Source organism: Plecotus auritus, assembly GCF_963455305.1.
Source record: "Plecotus auritus genome assembly, chromosome: 10".
Classification (NCBI taxonomy): Eukaryota; Metazoa; Chordata; class Mammalia; order Chiroptera; family Vespertilionidae; genus Plecotus; species Plecotus auritus.
In genome coordinates this window covers 59,929,813-59,943,584 of record NC_137785.1, presented here as the reverse complement: position 1 = coordinate 59,943,584, position 13,772 = coordinate 59,929,813, and the positions used below count along the sequence as shown (strand labels likewise).

The 13,772-nt window shown below is 62.7% G+C and overlaps 1 protein-coding gene across 1 annotated transcript in view; it reads right to left on the bottom strand.

Moving 5' to 3' along the window:
* Positions 1 to 3,395: 3,395 nt before the first annotated feature.
* Positions 3,396 to 13,772, bottom strand: part of N4BP1 (NEDD4 binding protein 1) — a 31,237-nt gene continuing 20,860 nt past the window's right edge. The window contains exons 3-7 of the mRNA XM_080645408.1: positions 11,606 to 11,736; positions 9,722 to 9,818; positions 8,591 to 8,698; positions 5,842 to 5,949; positions 3,396 to 4,082 (exon numbers count right to left, since the gene is read on the bottom strand). Of these exons, the coding sequence (XP_080501534.1) occupies positions 3,725 to 4,082; positions 5,842 to 5,949; positions 8,591 to 8,698; positions 9,722 to 9,818; positions 11,606 to 11,736 (802 nt within the window). The 3' untranslated portion in view covers positions 3,396 to 3,724. The remainder of the gene's footprint in view (positions 4,083 to 5,841; positions 5,950 to 8,590; positions 8,699 to 9,721; positions 9,819 to 11,605; positions 11,737 to 13,772) is intronic.

Sequence of the window (13,772 nt, the reverse complement as noted above, 5' to 3'; positions counted from 1 at the left end):
GTGGGTCTCTGACGCTGTCTGAGGGGAGGGGGTGTCTGTGTGTCTGCATTGCCCTCGGGGTCCTTCTGACAGGAGGTGCCCCCCCCCCCCCCCCGTTTCTCCTGCCGGGCAGGGCAGTGATACAGAGTTGACCCCACTCCCGACTGAGGGAGGAAAGGGAAGTTAGAATCCCGGGGCATCTGCCCTGGCTGGTGTGGCTCAGTGGATAGAGCATCGGCCTGTGAACTGAAGGGTCCCGGGTTCAATTCCGGTCAGGGCACATGCCTGGGTTGCAGGCTTGATCCCTGGTGGGGCCGTGCAGGAGGCAGCCGATCCATGATTCCCTCTCATCATGGATGTGTCTCTCTCCCCATCTCCCCTCCTCTCTGAGACCAGTAACAACACATTAAACAAAGCAGAGGGCTGGGGCCTGGTTCAGCGGAGCAGACATTTATTGGGCACCTAAGTGCAAGGCACTGTGCCAGGTGCCGGGATACAGAGCGACAGACGTCCCTGCCCGCGAGGAGCTCACAGTCTAGGGAGTGAGAGGCGTACACGGTCGGCGGCAGTGACATCAGCTGGCGCTGCAGGTGCGGGAAGCGCGAGGGGCGGCGGGTCCCAGGACACGGGCTGCTTCCGTGGCCGCGCTGGGCGGGGTACAGCGGGCCGTGAGGGGGGCCATGGGGAGAAGGGGCGTCTCAGCGGAGAGGAGGTGCCCACCGAGGCGGAGCCCACGGAGGCGGAGGAAGGGCGCGGCCGCAGCGAGTGCGGGCGGGGCTGTACAAAGTGGGCAAACACGTGGGCCGGAGGCGGCCAGGGAGGCGCTTGGAGCTGAGCTGGGTGCTGGCCGCGGCCTCTGAGGACCCTGGGCGGGAGGAGAGAGCTTCTGGAAGCTAGAGGACAGGACCACGGAGCCCGAGGCCGCGGGGGCACAGCCGGTGGTCCCACGGCAAGAAAGGGGCAGAGTGGACTGGGGCCCAGGGGGACCTGGGGGGTTGTCGGAGGCTGTCCCCGGCTCAGGTAGAGCTAGAAAGGCCCTCCTGAAGGGCACACGGGGGAGGGGGGCAGAATTAGGCAGGAGTGGGGCGTCCTAAGGTAACATTGGCGAGTTTCTCAAAATGTGGTCCAAGGGCCACCTGCCTGGGCATCGTCCGGGGAGAGGCCGAAGGGGCAGCGCTCCTGGGAACCCAGCCCCGGGCCAGTGCCCAGGCACCCGCACCGCCAGCCAGAGCCTCTCCCGACGGCGCGCCCCACAGCTGGTCCCAAGTCTGAGAACCACCTGTCGAGAAAGAGCAGGGAAAGCAGTGAGGGTCAGAAGGGGGCTCTCGCTCACAGGGCCGGCCATGGTGGGCACTGAGGTGTGAGAAAAGGCGGCCTGGAGGGGAGACGGTGCCCACACCATTCTCACCTGGGGGGCGGGGCCAGGGGTGCAGGCGGAGGTGAGGAACGGGGAGGCGGGGGGAGCAGAATGAAGATGATCCTTCAAGGGAATCGGTTGTTACTTCCATCGAAAGGAGCTGAAATGGGTCACGAGGAGGTAGATGCTGACCAGCAAGATGAGGAGCGAGGGAGGGCGGGAGGGAAGGAGGGGGGACAGGGCGGTGCCGGGGGAAGAGGCAGGCCCATCTCCGAGGTGTGTGTGTGGGGGGAGGGGGGGCGGGAGGCTGGACCCAGGGGAGGGGGGCGCTGGGTGCTCAGAGCATCCCAGAAAGCAGGGCTCTCCAGGTGCAGGTCAGACCCACAGGCCACGGCCTGAGCCAGGCAGATGCCCTCCCTCCTCACCGAGGCTGTGAGTCCCCACGACACGGCGGAGGGTGCTGACCGGCCACCCGGGACGGCTGGGCCTTCTCCCTGCTCTTCCAGCCTCAAGGGCCTCAAACACAGGCCGCTGACATCAGACAAGTGCCCTCCCCAGGAGAGAGCCTGGGGCCTGGGATGGGACGCGCCCGGGAGTCAGCACCGCCGACACCCTCTGAGCAGGCAGCGGACAGCCTTCTGGGGGGCGCGGTGGGGATGGCGTCCTGCACGCGCTACCGACTTCTCGGGAAGGATGTGGGCGACAGGACGCAGAGCCCCTGGGCACGGAAGCTGGGGACGCCCACCGAGACGGGTAGGTCACCGAGAAACAGTCACGAGGAAGCTCAGGACAGGTCGGGACTGTCTGCAATGGTTTGAAAACTGAGGTTTTAAACACGAAAACGAACGCAACTTGATGGATTTAGAAAGACTGGGGATGTTTCCTGCTGTAATTTATCAAGATACGTAACCATGCTTTTCTGGGCTCCACAGTCCTCTGCGTTTTCCCTTCCCACACCTGAGGAAGGGGTAGGCGGAGCTCTTACAGACAATACGTCACTCAAGGGTCAAAGGTCAGGCCACCAGCTCCACCTGGCAGCAGGGAGGCCCCGCCCCTTCCAGGCGCACCTGGGGCCACTACCTCGTGACATCAGGATGCAAAGCCTCGGTCCTTCTCTGAAACGGAAGAGCAATCTGGGATTGGCAAGGCTGCCGGGCCAAGCCTTGACCTCGAAGGTCAGGGTCACGGCGAGACAGCCTAGACCTCACACACCTGCTGTTCGAAGTCACAGCCTGGGCCACCTCAAGGGACTCCCTCGGGCACCTGTCCCAAAGCAACAGCTGACAACAGTCCCCATCCGCACGCAGCTCGAAGGCATCCAAGAGGAAAGGTGATGGAAGGACGTAGCCACCCGGAGGGAGCGGGCGTCCCGGAGGCCACCCCGCCTGCCCGTGGCCGGCAGAGCCCCTCGCCGGGAAGGGCAAACCATCCTGGGGGGCTCCCGGGGCGGGAGAGAGAGATGCGCAGGGCCACGGGGACCTGACGGGGAGAAGGGGTCGAGAAGACAAAGCCCTTTGAAGGTAGGTTCAGAGAACAGCGAAGATTAACTGCCGGGAAAGGACAGGTACGGGGCAGCTCACCACACAACGCTAGCTACTGACTCCGAGGAAGGTGGGTTTCTTGGCAAAGCTGCGCAGAGCTCGCGTGGGGCGTGTGCCACGGCGGAGGACACAAAATCACCACGGTCCTCGCGCCCACTGTCCCCCTCGGAGGCTGGACGGGACTGAGTCAGGTCAGGGCAGCGAGGCCTCTGCTGGCGTGAGAGCCGAGCCCTGGACCAGGAGGCGGGCCCCGCCCACCGGCCTGCACAGCGGGCGCCTGGGCGTGGCCGCACGGGCACGGAGCCCGAGGCCGAGGCTGGCTGTGCCAGGTCCCCACCACGCCAGGCACGGGGTGCCCTCTAGTGGCGCCCGGCCACGCTCACCGAGGATTCCGGCCGGGGAACCCCGGGGGCAAAACCCACTCCTGGGCTCGGGTTCGAGGGGAGGCAGAGGGGGCGGGGAGGGCACACACTCCAGGCTGGCGGACGTGACGGTCACCTCAAGAAAATACACTTTAGGAGGGTCCTGCTCCCCAAGGAGCAGCTCTTTGTTTGTTTGTTTGTTTTGTTTTATTTAGAAAGGCTAATCATATTCATTTGTCAATATTCTCAGCTTTAAGGAAAATAGTTTAAAAAACATAAAAATGTCAATACACTCGAGTCACTGCTAGGAAACAGTCTGAGCAGACAGAGAAGGCCTCTCCTCCGACGGGACACGGCGCTCTGATAGCAGCATCGTTATATAGAAAAGAGCTGGCTTGAAAACCCAGGCTTTGTACACGGATCGGGTCCGCTCCCCCCGTCGGCGCAGCGGCTCCCGGTGCCTCTTCACAGTGTGCGGCCCGCGCTCAGTCCAGCACCATGGCCGACAGGGCGTTCAGGTCCTTCATGTAGGGGTGGGCCACCAGGATCTGGTCGATCTTCAGCCTCTGCTCCGAGTCGGGGAAGATTTTCAGCAGGGCCTCCCTCAGCTCGCTGGTCTCGGCCGAGGACCGCTGGGCAGGCAGGGGCATGCTGGGCGGCAGGCCGGGCAGGCCGGGCCCCAGGGGGAAGCGGGGCTGCTGGGGTAGCCAGTGGCCGGGTGGGGGGCCCTGGACCCGGGCGGGGGGCTGGTGGCTGGTGCCGGCGGCTTGGGTGCTGGGGCTCCGGAAGCTGGGGTCGAACATGCCCACGGCTGGCAGGGCGGGGAGCAGGGGCTGCAGGTCCCTGTGAACGAAGCGAGGCCTGGTGAGCTGGGTGATGCGATGAACGGGAGACCCTTGGAAATGACCTGCTGCTGACCTCGAGCCCAGGGCCGCCCCCTGGCTGCTGAAGGTGGGATTGCGGGCCAGGCGGGGATGTCCCCATGCCACCTCCAGACTTAGGGGGGACAGGGATGGCAGCGCTTCAAGAGCCACTCCAACCCGGCTGGTGTAACTAGGTGTCGGAGTGTCGACCTCTGACCCAGGAGGTCACAGTTCGATTCCTGGTCAGGGCACATGTCCGGGTTGTGGGCTTAATCCCCAGTGGGGGGCGTGCAGGAGGCAGCCGATCCATGATTCTCTCTCATCATTGACGTTTCTCTCTCTCTCCCTTCCTCTCTGACATCAATAAAAAAAAAAGTGTTTGTTTTTTTATTTAAAAAAGAGCCGTTCCACCCACAGGTCTGCTCTGCGAGGACTGACCCCGCCCCTCGGTCTGGCTCAGCACCGGGGCCCTGGCACCGCCTGGGCGTGTCCAGCAGGCATGAGGATGGAGGATGGGCCCACTCTCCTGAGACTATGATTCTGCAGGGGGGGCCCTGGCTGACAGGCCTCAGAAGGGACCCCGTGAGTGAACGGGCAGCCCTCACTGACTCATGTCGGCCCCCCTCTCCCCGAAGTCAGGGTGAGGCATTGGCGCCCACAGCTTGTGTGCACACAGGTGAGTGTTTAACTTCCTCATCAATCGGCTGAGCCTGCTGCGGGCGGCGCCAGAGAACATTCCTCCGGCGGGTTGGACCTCGGACCCTGAGGACGGTGAGGCGCGCACACGGGCCTCGGTTCCAGTTGGGACGCCGGGGAAGGAAGTGAGAGGACGAGAGGTGTGGTGTGGAGCGGGGTGGGTGTGGGCGGAGAAGCAGGGCCTGTGGGTGCTAAGTCCGCGTCCGTGTCATGAACACCAAGGGCTCCAAAGAGAGAGGATGCCCAAGACCAGGGAGGAGGCGGGGGCAGGTGGTCCCCTCCGTGAGTCACCCCCATAGCCGGGCCGGGAACCCCCGAGGGTCCCCTGTAAATGGAAATGAACCCCTGGACGCCTTCCTGCTGGAAACACACACAAGTGCCGCCGTTCCAGTTGTAAAAGAGGGAAGGTCCGCGGCTGGGTGACAGGGTCTGCGTCAGGCACAGAGGACGCTGTCGCTAACGGCCAACCTGAGGAGCCCGCGGCTCTCGCTAACACGTGGCGCCCGCAGCGCCCGCCCCGTCCTTTCAGACCCACAGGAGGCGCCTGGCTCCCCACTCCCCACGAGGAGCGAGCGAAACCCAAAGGAGCCCCGGCCGGTGTGGCTCAGTGGGCAGAGCGTCAGCCCGCGGACGGCAGGTCCCGGGTTCAATTCTGGTCAAGGGCATGGACCCGGACTGCAGGCTCGATCCCCGACTGGGGCTCGTGTGGGGGGCAACCAATCGCTGTGTCTCTCTCACATGGATGTTTCTCTCTCTCTGTCTCTCCCCCTCCCTTCCACTCTCTCTAAGAATTAATGGGAAAATATCCCCAGGTGAGGACTAACCAAAAAAAAAACCCCCAAAACCAAAAGGACCACCAATGAAGATTTAGTCTTTTGGGGGCACTTGCTTGATCGGTTCCACACAGACAAGATCCCCACTGAACCTGAGGCTATTTAAATAAACAGAGAGCCATGTGCAGTGTCCCGGGACACGCTGGCACTGAACTTGCACAAAGACCGGAAAGAAACGTGTAAGCAAGCGGCCGTCGGAGGAGGAAATACCTAAGGAAGACTTCCTTCCGAAGAAACTCTTCTAATCGGGGTCCACTCCTTCCCAGAGGGTCGTCGGGAACCATGAATATGTCCCCCACGAAGGTGTACTGGAGCAGCCTGCAACAGAGGGCGGGGAGGCGCTGGGGCCGCGGCAGCGCTCGGGCCTCGGGCCGTCCGGGCCCGGGCAGGGCCACCCTAAAGCCCTAGCGCGGCTCACAGCCCGAGGGCCGAGGCACACCACGTGCCACGCGGGAACTTCTCTTCTGGATACAGAGGGAGCCGAGCCAGCAGCTTTCATCAGCGGCTCCCTCCCTTCTCACCCAGCCCTGGGGTGCAGCTTCGCCCAGCATGACTCCCTTTCACTCTCCCTCCGAAAAGCTAGACTCCCAGACTCCCTGAGGGCAGGCGGGTGCCCGCCAGGGTTTACATTTGGACGAATGTGGGAGACTCAGGTGTCTTAAGTCAAATCATAGCCGAGAGTGGAGACAAGAGCAGCGAGCGAGGGCTGCGGGGAGCTAACACGCAGCTCACGTTCCTGGATGCGCTCGGGGCCGCTCACCCGCGGGGCGACCCCAGACACTGCACGTGAGCGAGCAGGCGGGAGCTTCCCGGGCTGCCTCCCCCGGCCAAGAAGCAGGAAACGGCTCTTCTCCGTGCACCTGCCCGACGGCCCCGCCCCCTGCCCCTCCCCCAGGGCACACTCAAAACCACGCGTGTCCCTCTTCCCCCAAACTGTGCACAGAGCGCCTGGGAGCCCAGGGCTGTGAGCTCTTCTCCCTCCAGCCCTGCGGCTGGCGGCTCGGACTCCACGCCCAGGACCCGCCCTCTCCGGGGGGCGTACGGCCTATTGCCCTTTCTTTCCGAGATTTCTCTGTGAAAGCTTTTGTCCACTGGCAAACCCCTGAAGACACCGTTAAAAAAGGAAGTCATGAGCCCTGGCTGGTGTGGCTCAGTGGACAGAGCATCGGCCTGGGGACTGAAGGGGCCCGGGTTCGATTCCCGGTCAGGGCACAGGCCTGGGTTGCGGGCACGATCCCCAGCGGGGGGCGTGCAGGAGGCGGCCGATCAATGACTCTCTCATCGCTGATGCTTCTGCCTCCCTCTCCCTCTCCCTTCCTCTCTGACATCAATACAAATACATTTTACAACTTCTGGGAAAACAGAAGGGCCAATGGTTGGACCCGGGTCCGGGCTGTGTTTTGTTTTTGACATTGGACCCGGGCGGGCTCTGAAAGCGACCGGCTGGTGTGCAAACCTGTCTCAGCGCATTCAGGCTGCGTGTGGACATCGACAGTGTCCGGGAAACGCTGACCGCGGGCCCGGGGCCAGGATCCTGCAGGAACTGGTCCTAGGAGATCAGTGGCTCGTGAACTGTGCCCAGAGGTCAAAGACCAGCTCCCAGTTCGGCTATCAACAGCTATTTGACAACACACGGGTCACAGGCATGGAGCTATTCGCACTTCTGCCCTGGGCCTCGGCAGCGACATGCCGTTTTCCTGTGACCCCTAATGGCTCAGCGACAGACACACGTGTGCCGTGGGCGCGGGGAGCCCACGAGGAGCCACCTAGTGGGCGGTGTGGGCAGCTGTGCAGGTACTAGTACACTCCTTTAGTAACCGGTCAGGTAGTTGTCAGAGGGCGCTCTCTGTCCTAGGTGTCTGTGTGTGTGTGTTTGGGGGACCCCCAATCTTGAACACTGAACCTGTGGGATCTGAGGCCACCTCTGGGTAGACAGCATCAGAATTGAGTTGAATTCTGCTCAGCTGGCCTGGCTCAGTGGTTGAGCATCGACCTAGGAACCAGGAGGTCACGATTCGATTCCCGGTCTGAGCACATGCCCGGGCTGTGGGCTCGATCCCCAGTGTGGGGTGTGCAGGAGGCAGCTAATCCATGGTTCTCTCTCATCACTGATGCTTCTATCTCTCTCATCCTCTCCCTTCCTTGCTGAAGTCAATAAAAATCTACAGTAATAAAGGAGAAAGATGCAAACTGACCGTACCTTTGCGACGCCCACCAGCCAATCAGGAGTGTGTATGCAAATTAACCCAACAAAGATGACGGGTTAATTTGCATACACAGGCGCCAAGCAGCCGGGGGCAGGGCGGGATGCAGGCATTCTGCACCCCCCCCCCCCCCAGCTGCTCCGGGCCTCTGGGCAGCGTGGGAAGGTGGAAAGGCGGCTCTGGGCCGGAGCAAAGGCGGTGCCGGCAGCCAGGGGAAGGAAGGCCCATTCTTGCACGAATCTTCGTGCATCGGGCCTCTAGTATATTTATAAAAAAGAAAGAATTGAATTGAATTCCTAGACACCATGATGGTGGCTGAGAATTGTTTGTTGACGTGGGGGAACCCCACCCCTCTCCCCTGCATTGGAACTGGATTCGGGAACCCAATTACCCAGCAACGTTCGTATTTCATGGCTAAAGTGTGAGGCCGATGACCTGCGGAAGCCCCCTGGGCATCGGGCGAGGCCAGGAGGTGGCCACTGCTCCCGCTCCCCACAGCTCACAGCTAGCGGCGCCCAGATGTGCCCTGGCCCGGCAGGGAGCTCCAGCTTGGGGTGGCGCCTGTGGGCACCCAGCCCCCCTTCAGCGGTGGGCCCCTTACCTGGGCCCACCCCACGGTCTGGGCACACAGTCCCCGGGGCCTTGGTCCCTGTCTTGCTCTCTGCGGGGCCAGGTGAACACAAAACAAACACGCACACGGAACCGAGGACGGACCACGGCACGCTGTGGCCGAGGACGGACAGGAGGGACGTTACCTTTTTGTAATGATCTCTCTCCAGGACACCGACTCAGTCACAAACTCTCTGAAGTTGTCGTTTGTTACGATGATGCCACCAGTTTTGTCCGCTAAGTGTAGCAGGAACCTGTGGTGACAGGACAGCGGCTCAGACGGGCAGGCGGGCACCCGGCTCCCAGACGCTGAGCAAGAAACACCGGCTTCCTCTTCCTGGGAAACCAGAGGCCGGGGCCGAGGCCGGGGACAGAGAGGCCACGCCCTAGCCCACCGAGGGCGCGGTTGGCTGGGCGCCGTGCCAAAGGTGCACCAAAAGGTTGCTGGTTCGATTCCCAGACGGGGCACATGCCTGGGTTGCGGGCTGGATCCCCAGTGGGGGCCGTGCAAGAGGCCGCCGGTCTGTGACTCTCTCATCATGGATGTTTCTCTCTCTCTCCCTCTCCCTTCCTCTCTCTGTAAAAAGTCAACTTTAACCAGTTAACTTCCACGATATTTTGAATTTAATTAAAAGGGTCCGCCGTTTGCATCTATAGACACTTATGACATACAAATGGTTTTAAAAAAAGCTTAAAAAAAGAAAAAAGAAGCGATGTTCAGAACGGCCATGTCGCCTCGCCCAGGTTACAGACGCGCTCAACTCCCAGCGACGAAGAGAGGCGATCGGGAGGAAGGGCCGGCTGAGCACCGAGAAGCGCTGCTTCGCTGCTGGAGATGCCCACGGCCCCTCTCACTGGGAGGCTGGGGAGGACGGTGCGAGTCACGCCCTCAGGCCGGACAATGACACAGACACGGGGCTCGGGCATCACGGTGACAAGTCGCGGCCCGAATCCCCAGGAGACAGAACACGTCACGTCCAGCAGCACCAACGCCCAGCTCAGCGCCTGCTTCCGTTCGGATCCCGTCAGCTTTCGCTTAAAAAGACCTGGGTGGCGCGTTCCTTCCCCGGGCGGCGGCCCATCGATGCGTCTCTCTCACATCGGTATTTCCCCCGCTCCCTCCTCCCTCTCAAAATCAATGGAAAAACATATCCTCAGGTGCGGATGAACAACAACGGAAAAGAACAAGGGCCCGGATGCAGGGAGAAGTGCTCCTCGGAGCGGGGGCCGCCCCTCCCCCAACCCCCCCCCCCAGAAAGCAGGGCGGCCCTCCCTACCTGTCGTCGTGGGAAGCGATCCGCTCCCCGAAGACCATCCGGGCGGGGGTCAGGGACAGGATGCCCAGCTCCTGCAGCTGCGTCAGGAAGTGCTGCTCTGTTCAGGGAGGGAGTGGAACACGCTCAGGCCGGGCCGCCTCCCCCACGTTTCCAGTGATGACTGCACCCCACCTCCCCCACGTTTCCAGTGATGACCGTACCCCTCCTCCCCCACGCTTCCAGTGATGACTGCACCCCTCCTCCCCCACGCTTCCAGTGATGACCGTACCCCTCCTCCCCCACGTTTCCAGTGATGACTGCACCCCTCCTCCCCCACGCTTCCAGTGATGACCGTACCCCAAAGCTGTCGTGTGCAGAGTCGTGGGAAACCTTGCTCTCTGCTGACTCAGGGAGACTCGGATGTACTCACTCACGGGAAGAAAACAAAAACCAAGCGTGGCCCAGTCTAAGGTCCCCCCCGCCCCCCCGTCCTCCCCCCGCCCCGCCCGCCCTGTTACCGCAGCAGAGCACAGAGTGAGGACCACAGCCCCTAAGGGGAGGGGGGACCCGGAGCGCCTGCTCCCGGGCTCCCGCTAGGGGCACCCTAACTCAGCCTCTCAGCCATCTGTGCCTGAGCACGGACTGCCACAGGCGTGTGATGACTAAGGAGGAAGGAGAGCCGTGATGGGGAAGAGGCCCAGAGCTCCGGGCCTGGGACCCCCACGCCTGCTGAAAGGCCGTCACCGCGTGCCGCTGTCCCAGAATGCACCCCGCACAGCTTACAGGACTCTCCCAGGGCCCGGCGGCTATGCACCAGGAGGTCAGGGTTCGAGTCCCGGTCAGGGCACAGGCCCGGGTTGTGGGCTCGATCCCCAGAGTGGGGCGTGCGGGAGGCAGCCGATCCGTGATTCTCTCTCATCATGGATGTTTCTATCTCTCTCTCCCTCTCCCTTCCTCTCTGAAATCAATAAAAATATATATTTTTTAAAAAGAGAGGCTGGACATTAAAAGGAAAAAAGACTCCTCCAGGGACCCAGCGCAGAAACAGCTGTAAAACGAGCAGCGTCGGCCGTTCCCCGGCCCTTCTCAGGGCACATGGCCCCGAGGTGAGGGAGGCCGGACTCGGCGGGCGTGCTTTACCGCTCCCACCGGACAGTGGCTACGTCTGACTTCCTGGGGGACGTCTGGGCACACCCTGTCCTCCCTGCCCCCCACCCCCCCTCTGTTCCTAGGTGCTCAGGGCTCTGTGGGAAGCTGCCCGAATCAGCCCTACAGGGCTCCTCCCACAACGGCCGCTGTTTCTCCGGAATATTTCACGATCCTAAGATCAGGCCTGTGTGTGAGGCCTGCAGGGCAGTGCCTGTCCCATGTGATCACAGAAATGGTTGGTATTCGCTCCAGGCAGACCACGGAAAGGACACTCTGCCTGGCCAGCGATCCATCCCTGGTCAGGGCCACGCCCAGGCTGCGGGCTCCCGGGTCGGGAGGGAGTATGCAGGAGGCTCACATCGGATGTTTTACTCTCTCTTCCTCTTTCTAAAAATCAATTTAAAAATCTTAAAAATCTACGTTCTATTTGAGGGTTCTAAATTTATCAAGTGACCACTTTCAAAAATAACATTTAAAGAGGCAGAACCCCAGCCTGATGAAAGAGAAACGGTCAAAGTTTTTCTAAAAAAAGACATTATTTAACCTGCTTTTTAGAGCCAAGGCCATTGCCGTCTATATAACGAACTCCGATGGAACTTTCCAGAAGCGGCGCTAGCCCCGCCCTGCCCGCCTGATGCTGCCCCCCCACACACGTTCCGTGCTTTTGGCGGGGCAGCAGCTTGCCCCTCCCCCCAGAGCGGCGGCCATGGAAAGCCAGCCCCCGGGCGCCTGCTCAGAGGCCGGGAGGCGGCTCACCCGTGACGTTGGGGTCGCGCCTGGTCCTCCACTGCGGGACGAACACGGTGATGTTGCGGTTCCCCAGCTTCCAGAAGTACTCGACCGCGATGGCGATGCCCCGGCAGGAAAAGAACTTCTTCAGCCCGTGGCTGTGGGGACACAAGCGCGACTGTGGGCAGCGGCTGGGGGGCGGGTGCCGCGCGGGAGCTCCGGTCTCGTCCTCCGGCAACCCCGCTCCCCGCTCACTGCACGTCGTCCTCCGGCAGGTGCACAGCCGGTTCTGCGCACCCTGCCGGCCCCTGGCCCCGGTGGCCGGACTCTCCTGAGCGTTGCCAAGCAGCCCCGAGGGCCGGTGACACGCTCGTCACCCCCGCGGCTCCCAGAGGCTGGGCTTCCTACTGCGGGGGGCGCCGTGCCCGTGGGGGAACCGCAAAGCACACCCGGCCCGCAGCCGGGGACAAGACTCCACAGACACGTGCTGGGGGCGACTCAGAAACTCCCGAGGCCACCCAGGCCCCGCCGCAGCCACAGCCACAGCCACAGCCGCAGCCACAGCCGCACCACAGCCACACCGCAGCCACAGCCGCAGCCACAGCCGCAACCACAGCCGCACCCGCAGCCACAGCCGCACCACAGCCACAGCCGCAGCCACAGCCGCACCACAGCCACAGCCGCAGCCACAGCCGCACCCGCAGCCACAGCCACACCACAGCCACAGCCGCAGCCACAGCCGCACCACAGCCACACCGCAGCCACAGCCGCAGCCACAGCCGCACCACAGCCGCACCACAGCCGCACCACAGCCGCAGCCACAGCCGCACCACAGCCGCACCACAGCCGCACCACAGCCGCAGCCGCAGCCACAGCCGCACCACAGCCACAGCCGCACCCACAGCCACAGCCGCACCACAGCCACAGCCGCACCCGCAGCCACAGCCGCACCCGCAGCCACAGCCGCACCACAGCCACAGCCGTAGCCACAGCCGCACCACAGCCACAGCCGCACCACAGCCACAGCCGCAGCCGCAGCCACAGCGGCACCACAGCCGCAGCCGCAGCCGCACCACAGCCACAGCCACAGTCGCAGCCGCAGCCACAGCCACAGCGCCGGCCCGGGCTGGTGACGGATGACAGTGATGACGGAAAAAGGCAGCAGCGGCCTGTCCAGAAGCACACGATGCGGCAAGGAGGCAGCCATGTGCCCTTTGTTCCCGGGAAACAGGCTGCGGGCAGTTCTCATAGAAGCGGGACAAGGTGTGTGTGTGTGTGTATGTGTGTATTTTTTTTTTTTTTTATCTTTAAAAGGAATAAATCACTTGGCAGGTGTGGCTCAGTGGTGGAGCGTCGGCCTATGAACCAGGAGGTCAAGGTTCGATTCCCGGTCAGGGCACATGCCCCGGGGGGGTGGGCTCGATCTCCAGTAAGGGGCGTGCAGGAGGCAGCCGGTCCATGATTCTCTCTCATCATTAATGTTTCTCTCTCTCCCTCCCTCTCCCTTCCCCTCTGAAATGAAAATAAAAAATCAAAAACAAGACTAAATCGTCCCGATGGCTTATCAGCCGGGAAGGCCAGAGCTGGTGGCACCGCAGCCAGAACAAACACAGCTGCGAGGGCCCCGTGGTTCTGCTCAGAACCAGGGCACAGGTGAGCCCCGGAGGGCACAGCTCCCTAGAGAGGGGCACTGGCAGTGTGCACAGGGCCCCCGCGCTCACGCCTCAGGCCCCGGCCTGTGCCAGCCCTTCCTCCTCCTCCTCTCCTCTAACGCTCCGGCGGGGCCCGCGGAGGGGGGGACCCAGCCCCCCACGGAAACACAAGCAGACGGCCTCTGCCCCGGGCCCCTCACAGCTCAGCGGGGACGCTGGGAGCAGCTCTAGAAGCACTAGCTCTCAACTAATGTCCACAATGTCAGCCTCAGGGACGAGATCGCGCCACCCGGGTGGCCTGAACGTTTTGGTGGAGGGCACAGATTTCCCGAAAACAAAACTGCAGAGAGAGTCGAGTGCCCACGCTTCCGTCCCCCCAGCAATACAGCGGGTCCTTCCTGCCTCAGCCCCGCACCAGGCAGCACTGCGCTGACCTCGCTGTCCCGGCCCGCCTGCCAGCCACCCACAGCCTGGGGACAGGTGCCCCGGCGGACCAGCTGTCCCCGCCGACCCGGGCAAGGCGCACGGGCACAGCGACCCGC